The sequence below is a fragment of the Pararge aegeria genome, chromosome 19, assembly GCF_905163445.1.
Source record: "Pararge aegeria chromosome 19, ilParAegt1.1, whole genome shotgun sequence".
Lineage (NCBI taxonomy): Eukaryota > Metazoa > Arthropoda > Insecta > Lepidoptera > Nymphalidae > Pararge > Pararge aegeria.
This window is the reverse complement of record NC_053198.1, coordinates 5,765,051-5,792,180: the sequence shown is the minus strand read 5'-3', so window position 1 is coordinate 5,792,180 and position 27,130 is coordinate 5,765,051. Positions and strand designations below refer to the sequence as shown.

At 35.3% G+C, this 27,130-nt stretch overlaps 1 protein-coding gene across 1 annotated transcript; it reads right to left on the bottom strand.

Annotated features, from left to right (window-relative positions):
* Positions 1 to 20,487: 20,487 nt before the first annotated feature.
* LOC120632161 lies at positions 20,488 to 21,408 on the bottom strand. The gene has a single exon (XM_039901967.1). The coding sequence runs from the start codon at positions 21,406 to 21,408 to the stop codon at positions 20,488 to 20,490; it is 921 nt and encodes a 306-aa protein (XP_039757901.1).
* Between the last annotated feature and the right edge of the window lie 5,722 nt (positions 21,409 to 27,130).

Here is a 27,130-nt window from a genome sequence, read left to right as displayed (position 1 = left end):
CTCAAAATGTTTTCCTTGGCCGTTAAAGTGAGAGGTGCTAGCCGGGGATCGAACTCGGCATCTCTAAAGGAAAGTTGAAGTCTTACCCACTGGGCTATCACCGCTATACGTCTTACCTGCACCTAAATAATAAAGAAGTGGATGTACGTGAGTTCGGTCGTCTAAAATAAGAGTACTAGTTATTATGTATATAATGTTTATTCCGAACCAGCTGCGTACACTTAGCGATACGTCCCAGCTGTTTGATTGTCCTTGGTTATTTTAAGTGAGGGAGAAAACCAATATTGACTAATGAATTCACATTTCCACATGTTTTCTTAATTAACAATCATATATTGTACTTGTTCTAGTAGAGCCTGCTTTCACAACTGGAAAATGTTTGTGTGATGATCTTGAATATGTTTCAGTGTCTGGATGTTTATATGTATATTAAAAGTATCCCTATATTATTCATAAAAATATTCATGAGATATTATGAAAATTAAGCTTAATTTGCTATACTCCGCGAACAGCAGGAGAATCTGTATGGTGTAATTTATAATTTCTTCAATCCGTATACTCCACACCAAACAGATACTCGGCAATGTACCCTCTACCCCACGACTAACAACAAAATTACTGCAACTGAATCGACATAAACTAAGGACAGTTGTAGGTATGATAACAGGGCACTGCCCACTAAACAAACACCTTTCCATTTTAGGTATAACTGACAGCCCTCTCTGCAGAGCATGCATGGAGACGGAGGAAACACCGATACACGTAATGCTCCAATACAACGGAGTAGCAGAACAACGCGCAGCACACCTTGGCTCCTCAGCAACACTCCATGAAGCACTCGGCGACCTGGGCGGCCTGCTAAGCTTTTGGAGTGAGCTCGGCTGGCTGGAGTGATCCAGCGGGGAGCCGCATCAGTGGCCATACGTTCAACGGACGGTCCCAGACCAACCAAGTGCGGAAAAGGCCCAGGAACAGAAGAAGAAGAAGATGTACCCTCTACGCACGTTTCGCTCCAAGTATTCTCAGGAGATGTTTACTTTACAATGAATAATTGTTAAGACTGTTTGTTGGCTGATTGTTGACTTAACAATTATTCATATATTACTGAGGATGCTCCGGTTTCGGAGCTAAACTTGCGTAGAGGGTTCGGGAAGAGAGGGTTGGTGACCACAATATTCTGACCTGCCGATACGTCACGGCTTATTAGAATTAACAGTTCTTTAAAACATTTATGAAAACAGTATTAACTAACTTAATATTATTAATTTATTCATGTAACATGGAAACATTACAATAATGGGCACAAATTAGCATTCTATATGTTAAAGTCCTGTTATGTACGATTTGGCAATCACAAAGCTATGCTACTAAAAGCACACACAGACTAAAGAGAAGAAAGAGATGGGCAAACAGTCATTTGTCTTTCTTTAACTAATAAATAAATAAATAAATATACTACGACAACACACACATCGCCATCTAGCCCCAAAGTAAGTGTAGCTTGTGTTATAGGTGCAAAGATGACTGATGATTTTTTTTTTATGAGTAATTTACATAAATACTTATAATATATATATAAACACCCAGACACAGAAAAACAATACTGTTCATCACACAAAAATTTTCCAGTTGTGGGAATAAACCCACGGCCTTCGACTCAGAAAGCAGGGTCCGCTGCACACTGCGCCAATCAGCCGTCAAATAACTAATAATATTATGTATTTGACGACCTGCCTGGCGCAAAGGTGAGCACTGTGAATTTAAGTGGGAGGTCCCGGGATCGATTCCCGCCAGGGGAAATTTGCTCATTTTTTAATTTCTGAATTTTCTCTAGTCTGGTCTGGTTTGGAGGCTTTGGCCGTGGCTAGTTGCTACCCCACAGAGACGTGCCGCTGAGCGATAAAGTGATCCGGTGCCGCGTAGAGACCGATTAGGAGACTACCAGCGGTAGTACCCTATTAGGGAGTACCCTAATAGGTTAGCCCGCTACCATCTTAAGCAGCATCATCACTTACCACCAGGTGAGATTGCAGTCAAGGGCTAACTTGTAGTGACAAAGTTGCTTGTAAAGGCTTTGTCCTGACTGACTGGAGACCTGCAGTCCAAACAGTTGAACGTAGTGAGATTACGAGAGCATGTTTGTGAGCATCCTAAAGGATTTTTAAAATTTTACCCTTAAAGGTTAAGCTGTGGAAAAGTCTGTAATTTTCATGAAACTCTGTATTTGAGCTTTTGGATAAAAGTAAGAAACAAGAGTTACACATTTTCCAAAGGGCAAAATATAGTGTTAGTCTGTAAGTTATTTAATTCTCTATCTCACTCCCAAGAAGTGAAAGACTATCTGTGTGTCTCAGATAATGACTATCTATTTTCTATCCCCCTTTTTAATAGGTTTTAGTACGCAGGTTATTACTATAAGTAATTAGGAAAGCTTCAAGTAACTGGTTGAGTTGACACGACAGTTTCAGTGTGTTGTGGCAGGTACAGTATCGACAACTGAAGAAATAAAAACAGGCAGGCCGTTTTTCGTCTCTTTTTCCTTTACTCTTTGTAGGCACATTATGGAGACGCTTTAATTAATTTCTGTGTGGTATTGCCCCGGGAAACTCGTTGTTTATGGTCACTAGTAGTTTTTACGACTTCACAATTGTTAATGGATAATAAAATTTTAATTTCATCTCATATAAATGGGCAGTTACTGGCTGTTAATGGCTTCATTCAACCGAAATACTCGATAGATCTATTCCATCTTTCTGTTTGTTAACGGTTATGTTGAAATGGTACTGAACTTTCTGTCTGACAAGTTGATTACTGAAATAAGAAAGGAAGATGATTACTGAAATAGCTAAACAAGTATTTGAAGGAACAACCAAATACTTGTTTATCTATTTTTGTAGTGCGCTGTGCGCATAAGAGCAGATTTTTACTTGATTTTTACTTACAATCTTAATCCCACCGAATCGTAAGCAATAATGCAGTCTAAGATGGTAAGGGCTAACATTTTAGGGTTAGGTATAGCAGTTAAATTGAATCCAAACTCCTAATCGGTTTATATGCGGCATCGTACCGGATTGCTTAACCGCTTTGCACCAGTCTTTGTCTGTAGAGTAGGAACTAGTAACGACCGAAGCTTTCTGTTAATTAAAAATTCCCAAATTGCACCTGCCGCAGATTACACCCGGGACCTTTCACAAAGGCCATAGCGCCACCACTGCGCTAGAGAGATCTTGCTTATGAGAGAGGCCTGTATCAGCTCTTCAGACGGGCTTTAGGTTTGGTAGGAGGAGAAAGGGGTTGAAAAATAATAATAAAAAAAAATATTGTAAGCAGCCACGTTTCGTAAAATATATAAAACATAAACAAAGTGGTCAAAATAAATCAGTAAATAAACCTAAAAAAAATTACAAACCAGCCCTGATAGTGCCCTGATAACAAAAAAGAACGTCTATCTACATGAATATGGTGAGTCTCGTAAAGCTGAATTGGTGCTCAATCTGAAATCGCTGACGATTACTTGACTTCGCGTCCCGATCCGCTATTTTAAAAACCGAGCTACCAACTTGAATTTCAAACTGCATCGTCAGTAACATGATTACATCTTGTCAATTTATCAGTGTTGCCATCTCTGAAAAAATTCTGGAACATATAGGTATAGCTACATCTTTAACACCCGTCTGACTGCCAGGTTTTATTAGTAGAGTATTCAAAATAAAATCGTATAATAATTAATTTATTTGCGAATTTTTATTTTCCGTCAAAAATTATGCGGCTTTAAATAATTGAAAACGTATTTTAAAATGTGGAAATCAAGTCCTTTTCTGTGATATACACACAACTTGACCTAGTAACCCAACATTGAAAATACGACGCCCCTATTTTTGCTTCACGAAATGAAAATAAGAATAAATTTCAATGTTTCCTTCATTCTTAATAAAGCTGAACAAGCATTAATTGTTACTATTTCGAATTAAAATCAAAAGCTTTGGTAGTATCTAAGATGTACCTACTGTTTGGATTCTAAGAGGTATTTTTTTTATTTATTTTATTTAACTCTTTATTTGTATACCACTATGAAGTTAAGAAAATAAATAAAAAACAATAGAAATACAAAGACAGAAGTAGAATACAAAAGGCGGCCTTATCGCTTAGTGGCGATCTCTGCCAGGCAACCTTTGGATTAGGACAAGATGAGCGAGAGCGGACAGGTGGTGTAAAATTATTATAAACCTACGTTCAAATAGCTAAATACAAATACATAAGCAAAATTGCACAAATAAGAAAAATATAATAAATAAATATAAAATTATAAACTAATATATACTCAATCATACATAAATACTGTACTGTTTGTAACACTTAACATGTCGAAAATATCTTTATTCAAGTATGCCCATAGATGGCACTTTAGATGCGTACATTATATGAGAAAGATGGCGATATTTATATACGTAAACTTTAAACTAAAGCTACGAGGGTTCCAAAGGCGTCCTGGTCTAAGAAGAAGCCTACAACAAACTTAGCCGGAAGTTTTTTTTTTGTGTTTTCTTGTATATCCTTTCTTTCTTGACAAAGTCGTATTAAATACAAGGGTTAGTTTTATCATTTTCGTAGGAAACCCTACAAAGAAGCCGGATTCGGACATTCATCACGAAAATAACTAACTAGTCCATTCCTAAAATTATTACCTACTTACAAATGAATATTCTTTATTATAATATCAGGACAATAAAAGAAACCATATTAGTTACATATGAAATCATAAATACAAAATGTATTCGTACAATGGCCGAGCTTGCCGCAATACCATTTTATTTCGGTTCTTTTATTACCTTAATATTGGGTGCTTAGACAATAATGAAAATAAAAAAATATATCTACATTTTAATTAAGTCTACCTTCATGTCTTTGTAAAAAACTAGTTAGTATTTTAAACATTTATTTTCATACTCGCTAAATGCGAAATAAACATTGTCTTTCGTTTTAATTCAAAGGAAATTGGATACATATAAAAAATACGCACTGCTATTAAACTACGAACTACGAACTACGACTAACGAAACGAAACCTGAAATTTCTTCAATTTTACAAAACTACTATAGGTACACATAACAAAAAATAGGTACCTAGTAACCACAGCTTCCACTACAAGCTAAAATGTATTACTATTCTTGAATAGTATAATATAATATTCTTATTATTCTTCTTCATCTGCTTGCGGCTCAGGTTCACCTGGTCCCTGGTGTCACGTCAACCGGTTACGATCTATTGTGACGCCGCTGTCTAGATCTACCAGCAAGCATTGGTCGCCGCCAGGAACAGCAGCACTTTCCTTGCTGGAAGAAATTTAGCATCCTCTGGTTGTTATTTACTTCCCCAAAAGAGTGCTGCGTTTATGCATCGGCGCGAGGCAGGAACAGATTAGGAAGTGTAGCGGCATCTCCGCAGCCTCTACAGAGTCTACATCTGTGTTCTGCAGCTTTAGGTTTAACATGTGTCTGTTAAGCCCACAGTGCCCCGTAAGCGCTCGCACTAGGATGCTAATGCCTCAGACGTGGCCCTTCTGTTGAATGGCTTTATTAGCACTCGAGAATAGTCTTCTTCTTCTTTAGGTGCTTCTCCAATTAGTGAAGGTTGGCCGTCAGTTTTTGATAATTTTCCTTTTCTCTCGCTAGGCTAAACAGCTGGGCGGCACTCGCGATCCCAGTCCACCCTCTAATGTTGCGCAACCAAGACTTCCTCTTGCGTCCGATGCGTCTCTTTCCAGCAACTTTGCCCATCATTAGCAGGCTCGCTACCCAGTGCGCCAGTCGGCCGTCAGAATATATAAAAAACCTTAAAAGATCTTATAATTTTATAGCAAGCGATATACTTTTATTACACTCCTTTCAATGGACATCTAGCACATGTAAGTTTGTTTGTTACGCTTACACGCGAAAACTACCTAACCAATCTTCATGAAACTCTTTATACATATTCTTGGAGGTATTAGAAATAATATAGTATACGTTTCATTGAAAAAAATAATACTTAAGATAAAAAAATGTTTGTGAAAAAATTAAAAGTACGCTGCCTCCCAAAATTACGCGGGCGAAGCCGCAGGGCACATCTAGTAAAGTATAATATGAACAGTAATATTCAATTAAGTTAACAAATACACTTAAAAAAATAAAAAGGTCAGCCCGTGACTTGCAAACTAAAGCTACCCTACATAATATATCTATATCTATGGATGTATAAATAAACGCATGGTGTGCTCGCTTTGTAATTAATTAAAACAGACTCCATCGGCTGTCTAAGCAATTAAAAGTTACGCTTTTAATAATTACGCTTCAGAATTAGATAAAGCCTATTATATGTACTTAGTGGAACTTTGATAAGTATTCATGAAGCTGGTATAACTTAATTTTATGTCAGTTGTTAAACTAGTTTCTCACTTTATTCTACAGCTTTTATAGTTTAAAAAATTCATGTATTTTTTCTCGCTCGTTCGTGACAAGAATGTCTTATGCGACGAGCACACGTCAATTTGTTTTGTGTCATTCAAACACATCAGCAGCCACCTGAGCTGTTTAAATGACGGTTTCAAGAAAGGATTCGAAAGCACCAGAGAAGCCACCAATGCACTGTCGCATTGTGTTCGTTAATCTTGAAGCTAGGATTGAACAACCATATTGCCGTCAATACATTGACGTTTTCAGAAAACGTCTGTTCAAAACATCATTTTGACGAATTCCCTGGTGAAGCTACGGACGCTATGGTCTTATTAATGGGAGGTCCCATTCCCTGCGGGGCAATCTGGAAATTTGTATTTTTGGAAATTTCTCTGGGCTGCTTAATGGAGCTTCGGCCGTTGCTAGATACCACACTACCGACAAAGACGTGCCTCCAAACAACTTAGCGTTCCGGTATGATGTCGCTTAGATCCATAACTCTCATACGTCTAAAAGGTTAGCCCGCTAGCATCTTAGACTACTATCACGTGTGATTGAGGTCAATGGCTAATTTGTAATGGTTTAAAAAAAAAAGATTGTTTCAGGGTGAGGGTTTAAGTCGGTTTGATAGAGAACTTTACGGAACCCTGAACTTCTTGGAAGCCAGTTAAACAGCCTCAGCTTTCTACCTGAGTAAGTAGTGGGATGTTAGAGTTTATACGAGATTATATGATATAGGGAGAAATGTCTAATGTTTCTCCGCTCCCAGATTGAGAATTGAGCTGGTTTTTGAAATTATAAGACAGAAAAATATGTCATTTTTTTTTAGATTAAATAACAGTTTATTACATTTTGGTCCACGATTTTCCATCTTCTTGCAGTCTGTAAGTGGCTAAATAGCACAGTTCATCTCATGTGCACGATTGGGCTGTGCATATTTAGCATATATAGCATGAGTATAGAGTTAACCGTGTAATCTATAATATCCACTTAAAAAAGTATTACGTTATTTTCTAGCTTGATGTATGAGATAAAACGAATGTCATATCGGCGTACATTAGCGAATCCTTAGATCTCATTTTGAAGAGTTATATCTTCAGATAGACATCTTTAGACTTAGGACTTAGGTACTTGAAGATTATTTACAAGATCAAGATTTACATTGTAAATTAAGCTTTATTTGTTATTATCTGCGATAACCAGTTGCATCTGTGTGGTGTATTCAGTATATTTTTCATACCACCAAACAGATCCTCAGAAAATTTATTAGGTATAACAAACTTTTCGCCAATATCCGAGCATTTTCCGGAGTTGATTTAACACAAATCAATAAAATAAACAAAGATCTGTTTTTTTAATAATTGTTCATTTCCCTGTATGAAAAAAAAGGTTTATTCAGAATAAATTAATTGAACTTCTGCAAGGAAACATCTGTACACGTTATTACCAGTATTAAAACGGCTCAGAGGTAAAAACAAACAATTTATGTATTTCCTTACGCTATCGGTACATCAATAGCGGTCTAGGTGGCCAGTGGAAAAATAATTATCTTGCGTTACCGCCTCTCGAATATTTTTTATCTCATCCTGCTCTCAAATTACTGTGAGAAACAGATAGGCTATCTTTCACGTTAATGCGACCCTCTTTTTTGCTTTTATTACATTAATAACTTTTACCCGCGGCTTCGTTCTCGTAATTTGAAAAACTATTCCAGGAGGAACAGGACAACGACCATGTATAAAAGGTAGACTATTTAAAGACAGTTGTTTAAACATCGTTTTGTGCTTATCCATTAACCGCTAAAACATATTCGTGCATGGGTCACATTTACAAATTTCACGTACAGCTGCCCATGTGAGACTTGTAAACAATCTTTGGAAACTCGTTGCTTTTCCAGTTCAGTTCAGTTTCCAGTCGTTGCTTATATACTAAGTGTAGCTACATAGGTACACTTAGTATATACTTTCTTTAATAGTAAGAGTATAGACACTTTTTGTCCTTCAACTAGATCTATGCCAAGATAATTGGTTGCTTACTTAGGACGAGAAGGAAGGACAAAGAAGCAAACAAACACACTTTCTCATCCATAATAATAGTCAGGATTTATTCGGGACTTGTAACCACACCCGTGACACCGGTATTACATGTACGCGCACAATATTTGCCCGGTATGAGATTTGCTCACTTTCGGGTATAGAAGTAATGCAGGGATGGCAAACCATTGGCGAGCCAAAACGGCATGCTGGTAAAAATATTGGTCACGTTTTACATTATTGCAATTTTCTTAAGGATGTTACTTCGTGATAGTTTAGCTTTCTTTTGGCGAAGAAATTGTTAAAATCTGTCCAGTACTTTTGGAGCCTATTGGATGCAAACCAACAAAAAAATCTTTTACGCGGGACTTGTATCCGCATCCGTGACACTGGCATTTAATGCACAACATTTGCCTGGTATGAGATTGGCTCACTTTCGGGTATCGAAGTACTAATGCAGGGATGGCAAACCATTGGCGACCCAATATGGCATGCGAGTAAAAGTATTGGTTACGTTTTACATTATTGTAATTTTCTTAAGGATCTTCCTATGGTACTTCGTGATTTTTTCTTTAGCTTTCTTTTGGCGAAGAAATTGTTAAAATCTGTCCATCACATTTGGAACCTATTGGATACAAAATATATAAATTGAGATAGGAGATGTGCCAACCAAATGCGCAATCCTAAATAGGTTGTTTACAACTTACTAAGGAGTTCGCATCAATATACCTACCCTTAAACAGTCTATGTATGGCTCATTATTTAACACTAAGAAAAATGATAATAATAAAATATAAAAATTAATTAAGCTATATAATAAGTGAGAAAGAGACTTTAAAGATAGTCCCTTTGAATGTTAACAAAGTACAAAGAAGTTACGGTCATGTCTTGATATTTACCCACCAATAATAAAACAAATGTTTTAATCTAAGGTGAGACTACACTGAGCGTCAGTAATACAGTACATTCTGGTTTAAGATATTTATTGTTCCATAAAGGAATTTCCACTTAAATGCAACATACAGGCTAATTTACAAAAAGAGAAAAGAATTATATAAAATTGCATCTTCGAGCGCACAATAAATAAATTGCAAATTGTAAGTGGGTAGTTTTTAAGCAACGGTTACATTGCACCATTAAACAAAAATCGGTCTTCAAATATAAAGTTCATACCAACTGAAAAGCAAAAAATTAAATACTTTCTACAACATGTTTAAATCGGTGCCAAGTCAAATGTAAAAAAGAGATTTCAGACAATTTGGTAACCTCATCCCTTTTAAAAGTCAGTTCAAAAATATAATAGCAGGCAGCGTTTTTTTTAAATGTAATAATTGTGTCTCTGAATATGTTTATAAATGTAAAATTTATTTTTAAACTATTATTATTTTCAGTTTACAAAGCAATGGGTTTGATCTGCCATAAAATTTGGTACGACCATAAAATAAATATAACCTGAGTTAGAACACGGTTCATCGATGAGCGCACAGGGTGTCAACTGCAGTGGCGTGCGCTGGGTTTATTACCAGGGTATGCATATAGCAGGAAATTTGCATAAAATATCAAAAATTCTTCATCTGCTATCAGTGCTTTTGTGCGTGTATCAAGTGCACGCCACTGTTATCAAGGAGGAGAGGCAAGTTAGGTATAAACTATTATTTTGATGTATCAGCGAACCTTCTTAGCACACCGTGTAGTGGTGTGGTACGTGAAACTGGGATTTTTCAATAATAATAGATTGGCGAAAAAACTCAAAGTACGTGAAACTACCACTACACGATGCATGGTGACAAAGTAAAAAGAACAAAATAATCAAAAGGTTAATGTGACTTTTAACAAAACCAAGGTCAGGTGAAGGATTGGCCTGGTAACAAACCTAGGTATCCTTTTTGGTATAACTATCACCGCTTAACTCACAATGCCACTCAGTGTAAACACAGCCTTACGAATGCATTACGGGAATAAATAGCGTCAAATGCCATTAGAGAGGCGATTTGTTTATTTTCCCAATTAACATTGAAATGAGGCAGCGTTTACATTTTATCCGTCTTTTAACGACAACCCGAACTTGCGTGTAATAGTCGAAGAGCTAGTGGGAAATAACCAGGCATATAATTTGATTAATAGTTTTTAAAGACAATTTGAGATGGTGATAAAAAAAATAGCAACCGGCTGAGTTTGTTGTGGGCTTCTTAGACCAGGGCGCGTTTGGAACCCTCGTAGCTTCAGTTTTAAGTTGACGAATTTAGTCATCGCCATCAACAGTCATATTTTACATGTAATGTACGCATCAAAAGTGCCATCTATGTGCCTATTTGAATAAAGACATATTTGACTTTGACTTTGATACATAAAAATTAAAAATAAATTAAAAATATAAGAAACATAATCCAGACCTCGATCAAAAGGCAATGGGTTTTTTGCCTCTTTATACTCTTTGCTCTGTGGGTAACCAACGCTCTCAGTATTCTGGGAATTGCGGATGGAGCTGTGTACCGTAATTGTAACATTAAATATACTTTATTCGATAACTGCCACTCTTAATGAGACATTTGTTATAATTCACTCACTAGGCAGATAAAAAGGGAGTGAGAAAACCGATTTTTGCATATTACACATACACAACATAGTCAGGATAAGTAGTTTAAATTTTAAAATTATTATATTACCAGAGTTTAGGACCCTAGAAGAAGCGGAAACTATGACTATACTTAAACATTATTATATTTATTTATAATACTTATTGAAACTAACAAAGCGTATTAGTTTAAAAAGTTCTATATTTACAAAGGCATATGTGTAGGCAGTAAAAACTAAAATAACATTAAAAAAACATAGTCCTTAGAAACTTTTTTCATGTATTAATTTTACTACCATCTCTTTGACTATATTGTATTGTACAATGCATCTGGTTTTATGGAATAGTAATGAACCCGTAGATTGCTTCATTAAAGAGCACATCTCGTTTGAAATGTCGTCTCGTTTGAATTTTAGTTATTTTACTGCTTCAGTGTTTACATTTTGTCTATTTGTTAGAGCTCATTCCTCTCAATCTTAAATCATTTGTTTTGAAAAATCACTATATTTAGACTATTAAAGTTAATTCATGTGGAATTATAATCATTGTAAAAACTTTCTAATTTGTTGAATTACAACCATGATGGTGCCAGTTGCCACCGCCCTCTTACCGCGGGTGTCACAGGAGGAGAGGGATATAACGGAGATCAGGCACCAGCGTCCTCTGTGCTACCACTACCATCTACTGCGATCACCAACCCGTTTGCCCAGTGGCGTGCACTTCATATAAGTACAAAAGCACTGCATACCCAAAAATTTTTGTATGTCACATAAGGAAGAAGATTTTTTTCATTTTATACCATCTTCCTTCTTTATGCATACCCTGGCGAAAAACCCTGTGCACCGTAGCCCACTGTAGTTGATAGTTCAGTGTCGTGCATATAGGGTATGCAGATGACAAAAAATTGAGATATATAGATAGAAAGATAAATTCTTTATTGAACACAATCAAGGGATAAAGATAACATATATTGAAAACAGAAATACAAGAAAAATAAAAACGCGCAAAGGCGGTCTTATCGCTTAAAGGGATCCTCCAGACAACCCTTAATGAAAGAAGGAAATTATTATGTAAACCGGATAGTGCAATATTTTAAAAAATATGTCATAACATATACGAAGTTATCACCATCCCGTTACAATTATGTAAACAAATATGTATGAACGCTTCATAAGTGCCTATGATAGGCCTACATGAATAAAGAAATTTTGAATTTGAATTTTGAATATATACTACATAAACTATATATAACAATAATACATAAACATATAAATATATATATAAATGTATACAGATCACATATATAAGTTTATGACTTCGTAGATAAATGATATTCTTTTAAACGACTTTTTAAGAAACTTAATGATTTAGACTGTCTAAGGCCCCTTGGCAAACCATTCCAGAGTATATATAACCACCTTGACTGTAAAACAATTTCCATTCGCTTGCGAGTGACTGGCAGGAACGTGCAATCTGTTGTCATCTTTAGACCTCAAATAGCACTGAACAACTGAACTGAAATATCTCCAGTACGAGCCATAAATACTAAAGGGTAGGCTTTTTAATAAGTCTTCCATGCATATAAGTTTTTTATTAGAGATTATTTTATTTTTTTATCTTACTCGCTAAGGGCATACCCTGTGCATACCCTGGTTGTTATGGCCCACCCGTTTCGAGACGTCTTCGTCCAGTTTTGGACTGTTATAAGCTATTGACTTGACACATTTTTATAGTTAAGTACGTTTTACATTCAGGAACCCTTATATTTACTAGGCTGTTGAAACCGCAGACCAAAGGAGCTAGGTAGTGAATAATATTACTTCATAGGGTATGCTTAGAAGCGGTGATAGCGCAGTGGGTAGGAGCTCAACTTCACTTTCGGGGGGCAGAGTTCAAATCCCAGTACGCACATTCACTTGCACTTTTCTAAGTTATGTGCGTTTTGAGTAATATCACTTCCTTCAACGGAGAAGGAAAACATCGTTTGGAAACCGGCATAGGTACCTGAACCTTTTTTTTTGTTTTTATATTAATAGCGGGCAAACGAGCAAGTGGGTCACCTGATGTTAAGTGTTCACCGCCGGCTATAAACATCTGTAGCTCCAGAGGAGTCACCGATGCGTTGCCGGCTTTTAAGGAATTTGTTTATCCGCGCCTTGAATACGGTGCTGTTTGTCGGTAATGCGATATTGCTTGCCATGGAAAAAATAAGTAATAGTAATTGTTGTCCTATGTTGTATGTTGAAAGTTCCTTAAGAAAATTGCATGAAAATTGCAATAATGGGACCGAAACTAAATTTTGTTTTTAAAAATCATTATTGATGACACATAAAATCTATGTACTACATAATTAAAGTACTTATTATTGCCTACAATCATCCGGTTGGCGGACGGTTCCGGTTCCGCGAGATTTGTATAAAACTGTGCGAATTAAGAAGCTGGCAATAGTTAGCTCTCCCCGTAGAAATAAAATAATAACCAATCATAGAAGTTCAAACTCAATATAAATGTCTTGAACTTTAAAAAATAAACGCGAGCAAACTGGATAGTAACCAATAAGTAAATAATTGGTCATCACACTGGAAAGACGCGGCACGCCATTATGGGTGGGTATGGAGGGGTGGTTTGGGCGCCGACGGAATATTTCACCGGAAAGCTATTTTCATCTAATTCTATAACTGTAGCACATTCCTTTCTTCTCCTTCATATCCTGTTCAACATTTAAAATTTGTATTTTAAAAATTTATTAGTTATCATTATATATATTGTATTAAATTTAGTCTGAATGAATGAATAAATAAAAAATAAAAATCGAACGTCAAAATACCTGTGTCAGGAAGCATTACTCTTCCATGCCAACGAAAGGCAAGATAAATAAAATAAAATAAAACCGTTGAGTATGAACACACTTTAATTGGTGTACACAGAAAAATAAATAAATTTATAACAGAAAATAAAGCGGATACCTTTTATATCTAGAGGGTACAATTTTATTTGCTTGTAATTTTAAGAATTCTTTTCTATACCATTATTTTTTTATTTGGAGCACGTAACCTTGCTTGTGTGTGTATGCGAGATATGGTGATGAGCTTGACCGTAACAATTGGAAGATCTTCATCCGAGCTGGTGTTTGTGCTGTTTCGGACTGAAACTGATATCCACTTGAGGGGTTGTTACAGCGTCACCGGGTAGAGGGAGCGAACGCGAATGCTCGTCATGAGAAGAGCCCCAGGGCTCGACGACATTGGGGAAGGAAGGGACGTCGAAGGGACTCTTAGACTGATAATGGCTTAGTCCGAACGCCCCCGTGACCGTGGTAATGATCCACGGCCGGGTGACGCCAGAAATTGGGGCCCTTGTCTTCCCTTCTGGGGTCCTGTGTGTGTGTAATTACCGAGATGTTGAGACGCATTGTCGGTAGTTATTGATCGTCTGGGTCGTCAAGGACGTGTTTCGGTCATCCCCGAATAGGATTGTAAGTCTTATAAGTGGACGCCTCGACCACTAGTGGGTTGGGGTGTCAGACTGCAGCCTCAAAGTAGGAGTTTGATAATTTTTTCATGTACTGAACTATAGTGGAAAGTTAGATGTCTCGGTGGACATCTTCATTACGCACGAACTGCGGGCTGTCCGTGGCCCATGCGCATAAATTATTTTGTAGCGTATGTGCTCGTGGAGCTAAGTTGTATATTATATCGGGCTCATTTGTGAAAACTTCGATAAAATGATGGTGCCATCTAGTTGGACGTGGAGACCATCAAATGAACCACACCACGCCACGTAAATAAGCTTCCCCCGAGAGATTAGTTCGCCAGCACATAACCTTCACATAAAATTGTTCCATTGTCTGTTCATTGCCTTTTTTCCCTATAGGTTTAAGTTTTGCATAACATGGCATAGTGGCCGTTCTTGGCTGCCGCCAGCTCTGTTTGTGCTCTTGCAGTTCTTATGGAACCTCAACGGACAACTGACAGTAATTGTGAAGTATTAGGACTGACAAATAATAATTGAAAATAATTTGTTTAACTTAATCGTATACCATATTTCACAATAGTGTCCCTCAAAGTTATATTATGGTTTGGGGTGCCATACCATGCCCGGTAAGTTGCTTAACTACCTCGCTGATTTCCCCAGAGGTTGATTATATTACGTATTCATCTTAGGGCTGGTATAGTTTCTAATTTCTTAACCCTATCCCTCGTATACAGCCTAACTTACTTACTGTTAGAAATTTCGTCGATCTGACGGAATTGAATTGTTTAGATTCTAAATCTTACTATTCAATATGGACGCCTCCGAAATCATACGATTGTTGTTGTGTTATCTTCATTAAAAGCATATATCTGTTCTTTGTGGAATCTTTTTTTTAATTTCAGAGACAGCTATGGCTTGCCTAGTGGAAATGGATTGGTCAAAGGTAAATATAAGCCTAGAATTATTTTTTGATTAGACGTTAGTTATTTAGGCATTACCTTTTTCGTATTACGTTTGTTCGTTTGTTGTAGTAAAAGCGGCGTCTTTATTAGTTCGCAACGATCTGAAATCGAGTCCGGTCATATAACTCTTATTAAGACAAGATAGACATTTTTTAACAAATAAAAAACGACTGTTATAATAATTAAAAAGTTAATTAAGTTTGTACAAATCAAGCTACACTTTGCTGAACTTTGTGCTTCAACGAATTAAAAATATCCGAATTGATAATTGAAGGAAGTCGGTTAAAAATAACTTAGTTTTTTTGCTAGGTCATATATAATAATAAAATAAATAGACTAGACTTTGGGGACGTGGGGTCCGCGGGCTCGAGCTCTTTGTAAAGAAATATCAAAAAGGGTTAACGAGTCTACCGGTGATCCTAGAGCGGGCAGTTAGTTACCTTGGGCAAAGAATTAGTTTGGCCATCCAAAGGGGCAATGCTGCCAGCATCTTGGAAATACAACATAATACATAATTTTAGGCAAAGGTATTTCGTCATACAGTCTATTTAAATTTTATTTCAGTATTTTAATCATAAAAAATTGAGATTAATTTTTTATAGCCTACATTTCAAACTAATAACCTAATAAATCAAGGAATTCATAAATATAAAAGAAGGATGTAATATTTTACCGATTCATTTATTACAACTAAGGCCATCTCTATTCGTTCGAGCTTCGTATTCGAAACTCACTTCACTTTGCAAGTGCATGCCAGGTGTTAAGGGAATATCATAATATCAAGGTTACGTGATAACGCTTTCGAAATGATCTTTCTCACTTGAGTGCGCTTCGATGTCGAGCTGGCATTATTCAGAATAGCCATGGTGTGCCTCGCTGCGGTGCTTTCGAAGGGGTTTTATATTTTACTTAGTTTTACATAGTTTATATTAGGTTAAATTTATAATATTAAATGAAATAAATATTTAATAGACTGTAAAAAACAAAACCAAAAAAATAAATAAATTAAACATGATTGTAATAAACTTTCTTTTTAAGTTTGTTACAATAAAACTTTTCGAAGTATAAATTATATAACGAGTGAGAGTATTTGCGTGGAATGGTGCCAACAGTAGGGCCTGCATTTCTGTGCTGAAAATTAGCGCATCTTTGGTGCAAAAATGGGTCAGCCCTTCTGTCACTAAATGAGGCAATAAAACCACGTATTATATCTCATATTTTTCTCCTGTAACTAACGGCCGTTTTCACTACACCAACACATCGCCTAAATGGAATAATAATAATAATAATAATAAGTTTATTTCAATTAACAGTTACACAGCAAATTAAAAATAGTACAAAATAAGGCAAACATAAGGTAATGTGTATCATGAAACCCAAATTCGATAATACTGCTATAGTGCAAGACTGAGTCGCAGTTATTATCGCCCGTCTCTGGAGCGAGAACCATACACTTAAATTAAATCTAGTGAGATTAATAAAAATAAAAACCGAAAAACTTTTTGAATTAAATTCAATTGAACGCATTGATAAACTCAATTTTTTACATTTACATAAATACATCCATAAGATTGTTTTTTTTTTTTTTTTTTTTTTTTTTTTATATATATATTTTTTTAATATAATTAATTGTACTTAAAAAACTAAATATGAGTGTGTGCGTGCGCGTGTGTTTATGTGTATGTGTATGTGAGTGTGGGTGAGGGTGAGGGTGTGATTGAATGTATTATTGAATAAGGTTTTCAGTCTCATCATAAGTTAGGTTAAGAAGCCAATTCGTTAATTCAATTTTACATTTTCGTGATGTTAATGAGTAAATGGATATTTTTTTATTAATTTTGTTATAAAGCATTGAACTTATGAAGTAAGAGTGGCGACCAGCTAAAGCGGTTCTGCGTGGTTCAACTTGACAAATCCTATCAAACCTACGCTTATTTTTAACAAACTCTGAATCATAGGTAGTATTGCCGTGCTTACGAAGAGTAATTAACAGCACGTATAGTTTGCGTACCGAAAGAACCCTGCCCTGCTTATATAATTCAGTGGTGGGAAAACGTATCGGTTTCAGCATCATCACTTTCAATACAGACCTTTGGGCCCTTTCCAACCGAAGCATTATAGTTTTGCCGGCACCTCCCCAAACTGTTATGCAGTAACCAAGAACAGATTGCACGAAAGCAAAGTATATAGATTTTAAAGTGTCTATTTTGGCTGTATTTCTGAGATTTCTGAAAATATACATTGTCTTTCTAACTCTGGAGATAACAGATTCAATGTGATCATTCCATGTGAGACACTCATCAATAACCACACCAAGGTATTTGATGCTTTGCGTACGCGCAATCCGGCTACAGTCACAACTTTTATCAAGTGGGACAGAACATCGATGAGCACAGATTGAGAATGAAGCAGGTGGCAAGGAACGCCTTGATCCAAATGTTACAAATTTTGTCTTTGAAACATTGACTGTTAGTAAGTTGCAAGACAGCCAGTTTATAACATTAGCCAAAGCTAATTCAGCATTACCACGTGCTTCCTCCCATGTTAAGCCATGAACAAGAAGAGCCGTGTCATCAGCATAACTTATTATTTTGCAATTTGGTAGGGTGAACTGACAGAGCTCATTAATGTATACCAAAAAAAGAGTGGGCCCAAGTACGCTTCCTTGTGGCACCCCAAAATTAAGATTCTTATCATGGCTGGTTACATCGTTTACGGAAACACTTTGTGTTCTCTCAGTAAGGTAACTTTTAAATAGAGATAAGGGCAATCCACGCACACCTAACCTTTCTAATTTATTTAAAAGTTTCGGAATAGAGACTGTGTCGAAGGCTTTAGAAAGGTCTAAAAAGATGCCAATAGTCTTTTTCTTTTGGTCTATGTTCTGTATTGTGGTATCTATTAAACTCGTAACTGCATCCTCGGTCGATTTATTTGATCTAAAACCAAACTGATGATCAGAAAGGAGTTGGTTTTCATTTAAAAATGATACGAGTCTCCGATTCAAAAGTTTTTCTAGAATTTTAGAAAGAGCACTTAGCACAGAAATTGGTCTATAATTATCGACACAGTCTCTGGGACCCGTCTTATAAATGGGATGCACGATGGCTCTCTTGAATACTTTGGGAAATACGCCAGTTGAAAAACAAAGATTACAAACGTGCGTTATAATAGGTAAGAGTACGTGTCTAGCTGATTTTAAGATAGATGTCGATATACCATCCCAGCCCACAGCACAGTTATTTTTAAGTCCAAGGATGAGCGACTCGACCTCGTTACTGTCAACACTATTTAGGAACATTGAATTAGGAACGATTGAGTGACTGTCATGAGAACACTTATGGCAGATATGATTACCAATTTTAGAGGCTAAGTTACTACCTATATTAACAAAAAAGTTATTAACCTCATTAGCTGAAGACACTGGGTCACTCGAAACAGTCATCAGATCATTGAAGTCTTTTAATTTTTTATTCTTTATGTTTGCAAAGCGTTTGATAAGATCCCATGTTTTTTTTGAGTTATTTCTAGCTTTATGAAATTCTGTGCGTTCGTAATCAGTTTTAATTTTTTTTAGTAAATTATTGCAAAAATTTTTATATCGCATGTATGTTGTCTTTTTAACGGAATTGCTTGGATCATTTTTTAGTTTTCGATATAGTTTGTCACGGTTACGAATGCAACGAAGTAAACCTGGAGTAATCCACGGCCGTATAATTCTTTTTCTACTAGGAACAGTAACCACACGTTTATTAGCTTCAACCACCGATGATAAAGTTCTTACCAGTTTCTCAGTGGCAGTTTCAGGGTCTAATGTATTAAATATAGCAGAAAAATCAGTTTTTTCAAGTGTTCTTATTACAGCAGGTTCATCTATTCGCGTGATAGTTCGAGCTGCTTTCGTAAGACCTTTATTTTTAAGATTGCAGCACAAGATTACTGGAGAATGATCTGTGAAAAGAGTATCTAAAACAATAGTGGTGGCTTTATTGTTACTTCTTAACATTACATGGTCGAGGCAACTGTTGTTCCTAGTAGGGAAAATGTGAGCAGGCAACAAACCATGACTAGCAACAAGGTTAAGATATTCGTCGGTCTGTTTATCATTAGATGTCAAAATGTTTATGTTGATATCACCAATAATAGCTTTAGTTTTCATATTGGATATTGAATTTAATACTGAATCAAGGCTTATTATGAAGGGAGTAATGTTAATATAAGAGGGCGAGCGATAAAGAGCAACAATTGCAAGATGATGCGAAAATTTCAGCAATAAACAATTACCTTCACTGAAATCAGGTTCTACGACAGAGCATATCAGAGAGTCACGTACGTACGCAACAACTCCATCGTTTTGATTAGCGTGCTTAGATTTAAAAGAGTGATAACCAATTAATATAGGTACATCTGATAGCTTGCTTAGCCAGCATTCAGATAAAATTATGACATCAATTGTATCGTTTAGGCGTTTGAGTAAAATTAAGAGGTTGTTAAAATTACAGTTAATGCTTCGAATATTTGCGTGGAATACTTTTAACCCCTTAATCCCCCTTAAATATTGCTCGCAAGTTTCAGGAAGAAAAACAAAAGAATCTGACACTGATATATCTTCTATATCATTATTGATCTTTGATGTGTCATCCATTTCAAAAATCTTTATTTTTAACCTTAGCCCTAACAACATTTCGACCCGTCGAAAAGACCAACCTTGACAGTTTCAAAAATATATAAAGTAAATGACCCGGTATGATCTCACAAAACCAAAAAACGAAGATATTACTATGTAAGATGATTGAGACTGTATTACATGACTGAACGACGAGTATATATGAGTAGAAGAAGTTGTTTATGTGTATTTGTGTGTGAGAGTGATATTTAATGTAATAATAAGAAACCCAGACATAATAACGAAAAACGTGAGTATATGCAACAGTAGTAAAACATGACAGGATAATAAAAGAAGAAAGAATTAATAACGAAAAAATACTGAAAACATTAAGAATAACATCTAGTCATTTTTGTGATTTAAGATTTTCCAGATCAGATTCATTCCTAATGAGAATAACCGGAGCTCCTTCTTTTCTTCGTAAATATATTTTACCGCTTGATGTCCAACAGTAAGTGTACTGATTTGAGTTAGCAAAGTCCTTGGTAAGGAAGAACAGCCTTTTTGCCTTGGATGATAAGCTTTCAGAAATAAAAATTGGTTTAGGAGGTCCAGTCAGTCTTAGTTTTTCTGTAGTAGGGCGATTATTTTCTTTACTTGTTTTTCTGTACATACGAATGACTCTCTCTTTTGTAAGTACGCTGTTAAAATCTACAAGCACAGTCTTATATGCCGGGTCACGAGAGTTAAAGCGGAATACATCCTTGATTTCATTTGGCTGGATGGACATATTTAGAATTTTACCAGTCGCTATGATGGTGTTAAGAAGACTGTCTTTTGTTTCCGATTTGACAGTCGGAATATTCCTGATTTCAATGCAGGTTGCTCTAGAGAGTCTTTCGTAGTTGTCCAGCCTATCCTCTAGAAGCTGAAGGTATTGCAGATTGGACTGTTTCTCAGATTCCAATTTTCCTATTTGAGTGACAATACAGTCATATTTTTGTGATAGAAAATCCACGGAATTCTGTATTTCACCATTTTGTTTTTTTATATCGTCCACGGCTAAAAAAATTTTTTCAAGTTTGTCAAACTTGGTTTTTTGCTCGTTCTTAAAACTTTCAAGGATATCCTTGATCTCCACCATAAAGGAAGCTAGCCGATCGCCTACTTCATCTGATCGACGCCGCTTGTTTCTAAACCCCTGTCTGACTTTTGGGGTTTCTGTCACAGGGTATTCTTTATCATCCTCAATTAAATCTCTTAACGTAGAGTTATGTTTAGAGGGTGACAAGCCCGAGGTTGATGGTGGGGTGCGGTTTAAGGGCATGTTTAAAAGTCATAAAATAAAAACAAGAAAAAAAAAAAAAAAAAAAAAATGACCACAGGATTCGAAACCAGTGCCGTGCCGTCACCGTACTCATAGATCTGGCGTTCACACCAATGTTCCAACGGTATACGGCTATCTGGGGCGAAAATTAGTTACTGTCTGTATGATAGACACCGGCACGATACCGGCAGAGTAATTATGAGTCCAAAGGTCAAGTTCGATGCATTCACTGAATCACCGATGGATTTTTAAAACTTTGCACTGCAAACCGTTATGACTGAGCAAATTTTTGCAATTTACCCTTCACAGCCTTTAAAATATTGCACTATTTCTGCTTATTATCACATAACTATATTAACTAACTTATAACTTATAAATATACAAAGGATTTATGCGAAAATATTAACTTTTTCGACAGTTTAAGATTTATTAATCACGGAGCAATGTACAGTACGTGTTCGCACTCCGGTAGCCCGGAGGGGAGGGGAATGCCTAATGATTTAGGCGATCTCTATAGAAAAAAAAGTTTCACCAACTCTAAGGTGATAACTATTGGTCAAGGAATCTACTTAGATTCCTCCTCCTTAGTTGGTCACTCTTGACAGAGTGGTCGTGGTTGACGATGGTTCTTTTTCTTTGCCTACAGCAGCCCCCGCGATGCGCCTCCACTTGTCACGATCTTCAGCGTTTCTTGAACATTGGACTATGGAGGTTTGTGTTGTAGCTTTAATTATGTCTGTCCAACGCGTGGGTGATCGACCACGTGAACGTTTGCCTTCCACATTCCCCTGGACAACAAGTCGTTCCATGGAGTGCTTATTCCTAGTTATGTGTCCAAAGAACTTGAGGATTCGTATCTGCACAGTCGACGATAACCTCTCTACTTAGATTAGGCGTTACCTATCAACGCATTGCCTTGTTTGAAGTTAGTGAAAACGGGCATAAGACTCTTAAAGGGCAAATAAAGAAACTATTGAATGAAATTAAACATTTAATCGTTGACCTACATGACAAGTAAAACAAATTGACCTAGTAAATTGGCGCTAAATAGAAACATAAACCTAGCCTCCAATTGCCTTTTTCTGCGGCTTCTCAGTGTTTAGCCACCATTGCTTTCGAGTCTTCTTTAAAGTTTGGCCCACAGATTCATCATTGATAAAATTGGTCATGCTGTGGTAGTTCTAGTTTTTGGAATTCTGTGTGAATTAATAAATAAACCAAAATTTACTGAACGTTTTTCTATTCGTATATATAACTTAAATTAGAAAACGATAACGACATTATATATTCCTAAAGAAAAATTAAAATTATTTATTCATAACTTCAATGTTTTGTTAAATCTAAGTAAACATTTTGGGAAATACTCTTAAGTAAGTAATATTACCTGTGCCGCCCTTCCGTAGAAAATGTTTATCTTGGATTATCAGACAAAATAAAATTTAAATAACAAACAGTTTGTGCGTGCGTGTGTGTGTGTGCGTGTGTGTGTGTGTGTGTGTGTTTGTGGGTGTATCCGTGTGTATGTGAGTGTGTATGTGTGTGTGTTTGAGTGAGTGATTCATCGCAATTTGCAAACACACGTGTTTGCAAATTGCGATGAAGCCGTAGAGGCGTTACTCGAAGTAACCACATGAAAAATCACCTACTTAATCAATCACATAATTTTGGGGTTTGAGACAGGTATATCCATCTCTTGTATAGCAGAATATATGTATCCTACATATAAACTTTTCTTTTGACTCACCTATTGCTGAAAACTACGTGAAAATCCGTTGCGTAAAAACATATTAGCGTACAAAGAGCCGGAGCTCTCTATGGTGTCAATACTGTTATAATAACAACAATGTCATAATAATGTAACTTATACATTGTTAATTATTTGCTTCTTACATAAAGGTCGACAAGACCGCATTTGCGCATTTTAAATTTGGTTTTGTAGTTCATATATTTCTTTAGTCGTTTAATAATGTACAATAAAGAATGTAACATATATATTAATCAATATTGAAATTGTAAAAATATAATTATGTAAGTTAAACAAATATCCATGAGGCCAACAAATAAGTTGATATCAACGGGGAATATACGCCAAATATTGTAGATCGGTGGCTTGTTCTCGATGTATTCCAAAATAAGATAAATTTGATATCGTAAGTTCTCATCTGCAAAAATAAATATAAATTAAAGTGACATACATTAGTACTTTGTTTTGAAGTAAAACTAATAGTTAACGTAACTAATAGTTCTGAAAGATTTTAAAAAGTAAGTAGGTATTAGATAGAGGTTGAGGTAGAATTTTTGTCTTTCATTTACATACCTAGGTATGTAATGTTGTTTTGTTTTGTTTAGGTTACAAGTTAATTCATTTGAATTAATTAGTATCTACCTAATTTGTTACAATTTAACTTGTAATTAAAACGTAGTTAATGCTTCTGTTGACCTCGCGTATTTTTAATACAACTTTGTAAAGCTATTTCTATTGTGAAAAATTCTTATGTGTAAAATGTATCGATACCAGGAAAAAGTTGTGTAATCAAAGTAGCCTCGTAAAGCCATCTATTATTATCAAATGATTTTATGACAATGATTGTTAAAAGTTAGTTTTTAAACAAACTTTTGTAGGTACCTACAAAAACGGGGTAACATTGAAAGCAGAGCCGCAGTTGTAGTTTAGGAAAGTTTAGGAAAAAAATATTTTCCTTGGTCTAGCCGTCATGCCAAGTAAAATAACTACTATATATAATTGATGTCAAGTAAATACAAGTATTTTTTCTGAAACAACATTGCTTATATAATATGTTAAGTAGTTTTTAAATGTAATATTACCATTTTTAATCTATATTTTCGAAATAAGTTCAAATTGGTAACAATATGTATTTATTGTTACCAACCAAGTAGTATATTAAGTCATAATGTTAAATTACCTCTATATTTCAGCAACAGTTTGCCAAGCATTGTCTTTATTTTGATATATTCATTGAGTAACAATTCCGCAATAAATGCTGGTACGCACATAAATATATTAATTATAACTCCTTCTAATGCACCAGTTTGCGCATTTTGCAGATCATGCTAAAAATTGTTATCATGGGAATTAAAATAAAAAGTACCTATCACAAAAACTTGATTGATTTTTTATATATATATTGGATAGAAGCAGGCGTTACTTTGCGGAAATCCATAATATATTATGAAAATTAAGCTTAATTTGCTATACTCCGCGAACAGCAGGAGAATCTGTATGGTGTAATTTATAATTTCTTCAATCCGTATACCCCACACCAAACAGATCCTCGGCAATGTACCCTCTACGCACGTTTCGCTCCGAGCATTCTCAGGAGATGTTGACTTTACAATGAATAATTGTTAAGTAATTACTAATATTCATTATAATGAATAATGATTTTTTTTATAATAGAGACAATTAAAAGATCTGAATTATTATATTGTTTAAGTTAAATTAAAATTCATTGCTTTTGATGAAATAAAATTCGGTTCACTATCTACCAATACCGTATACGCTTACTTACATTGTTAATTAATGCCACTGTACCAAAGTAAATACAGGTGATGGTTTTTGCGACGTTCATTACTATGTTGGTAAACATCTGTGAAGAACAGAATTTTATTGAAATTTAATTTAAGAAAACTAAAACAGAAAGGAAGATTAAGATCTGCTGATATCTCTCTTAGTCTTGATCGGTTGAAAAAAATCTGAAACCATGTTTAAAACGTAAACTATCTTTGTTACTGTGAAGTTTACTACCGCTTTATATACCATTTAAAGGTAGTTAAAAGTGTACCTACTGCTTACTCACACTATTGCTCTGATTAGCGATATGCTGTTTGTAGCCTGTTAACGAGTCTCATCCTTAGTCTCTGAAAACCTTCACCATATAACACTTTATTGATTGATGAGGAGATTTGTAGTACATCGCCAGAATATAGAAAAAAAAAATTAGGAGAACGGTTGACCTGAAGGCCATCCCTGCAACTTCCCGCTAATTCCATACTTATTTGTTCTACGAGCTCGAAAGTCTGATAGAAGTTTCATAGATTTTTTAATTCTCTAATTGCTATAACTTTTGAACGAATCATCCGATTTTTACGTGGTTGGCTACATTTCACGCAGCTTATTGAGTCCTATCAATAACTCTAGATCAAAAATCTATCTTCAATCTAAGAAAATTTTCAAAATTATTCTAAAAAAATCCTTTTTTTGGAATTTTTCGTTTTCGATATCTCTCCAAAGGATCAAACGATTTTAAACCGCCGGCGATCGACAGGGTTTATCAAGCTTAAGAGCTGATTAGTTTTTGGGATCGATCGGTAGAGCCGTTTAAAAGTTATTATAAAAAAACAGTTTTTCAACATTTTTATTTTTTAGATTTCTCTGAATATATCTGTCCTAAGTTTAGTGAAGCCCTTTCGAATGCCGCCAAACTCGATCCAATCGTACAAGCCGTTTCAAAGTTATGAGAGGTTTACATACATATATACATACACACACACACACACATACATACAGACATGAAGACACCATCGCGGGAATAGTCCGAAAAGCTTTCTAGGACCTCAAAACGTGAACATCTGATGAAAACTCGATTTTCGAAAACGGGGTGAAACCAGTAACTTCCAAACGTTTGAAATTTTTTAATTTTCTTAGCGGGATGTTAAAATATGGCGATTCGATCGACCAAAGCAAATTGTATTAACAATATAACAACTTACCACAAATTTCCATGATTTATTTACACTGAATATGTGAATTAACACTTTGTAGGAGTTTAGAAACTTCCTCAGTTGCTTGTTAATTATTTCAACGGATGTAATTTCAGCGTTGCAATGTAATTCTAATTTGGTGACAATGAATTTCATTCGTGAAAACGTACATTCAAGCATAACAGAAATTGTCAAATGGGAGAAATAAGTGGACGTAATGTGTAAAATGGTGATGAATTCATTCATTCTATAAGGTCTAATTCTATGATAAAATATTTCCGATACATATTTTATCACTAAGCCTATTAAATATAATAAGAATGTTATTCGTAAATGAAAAAAGTTCTTCCTTAAATTCGTTATAATATTATCAACTGTTTTAATATTTAAACAAAACTTCAAGAATTCTTCGTCTCTTAAATAAAGATTTATAAATACATTTGCCACCAATTGTATTAGCAATATTATTAAGTATACTGCTGCCCCACGATTTGGATAATTGATAATGAAAATAATCCAGTTAATAACACACACAGTACCAAAACATATACAATACATTTTAGACAATACACAATATGTTTTTGATTTGAAAACATCACTATAAAATCCAAATAAAAGTCTTATTATCAAGATAGTTTTGAAAGGACTTTTAGATGGAATATGCATTTTATTTAAATATTTGTTAATCATGTTCAACCCAAAATAAGTACCGCAACCCGCAAGTAATAAAAAATAGTAATAAAATGAAATGTAGTTCATTTGGTTTTTGACATATCTGTTGACATAAATATGTCAACAGATATGTCAAAAACCAAATGTATTACCAGCACTTTAATAAATTGAAATTACTTATTCTAATTTATCAATATTAGTTCTGTAAAGTAACTTTTTCCGATACTTACAAAATTTCATTCTGCCTGACAATAAGTGTATGCAAAATAGCCTATATGAAAGGCTATAAAATTCAAAAGAAAAAGAATATTTCTAAATTGACTAGTAG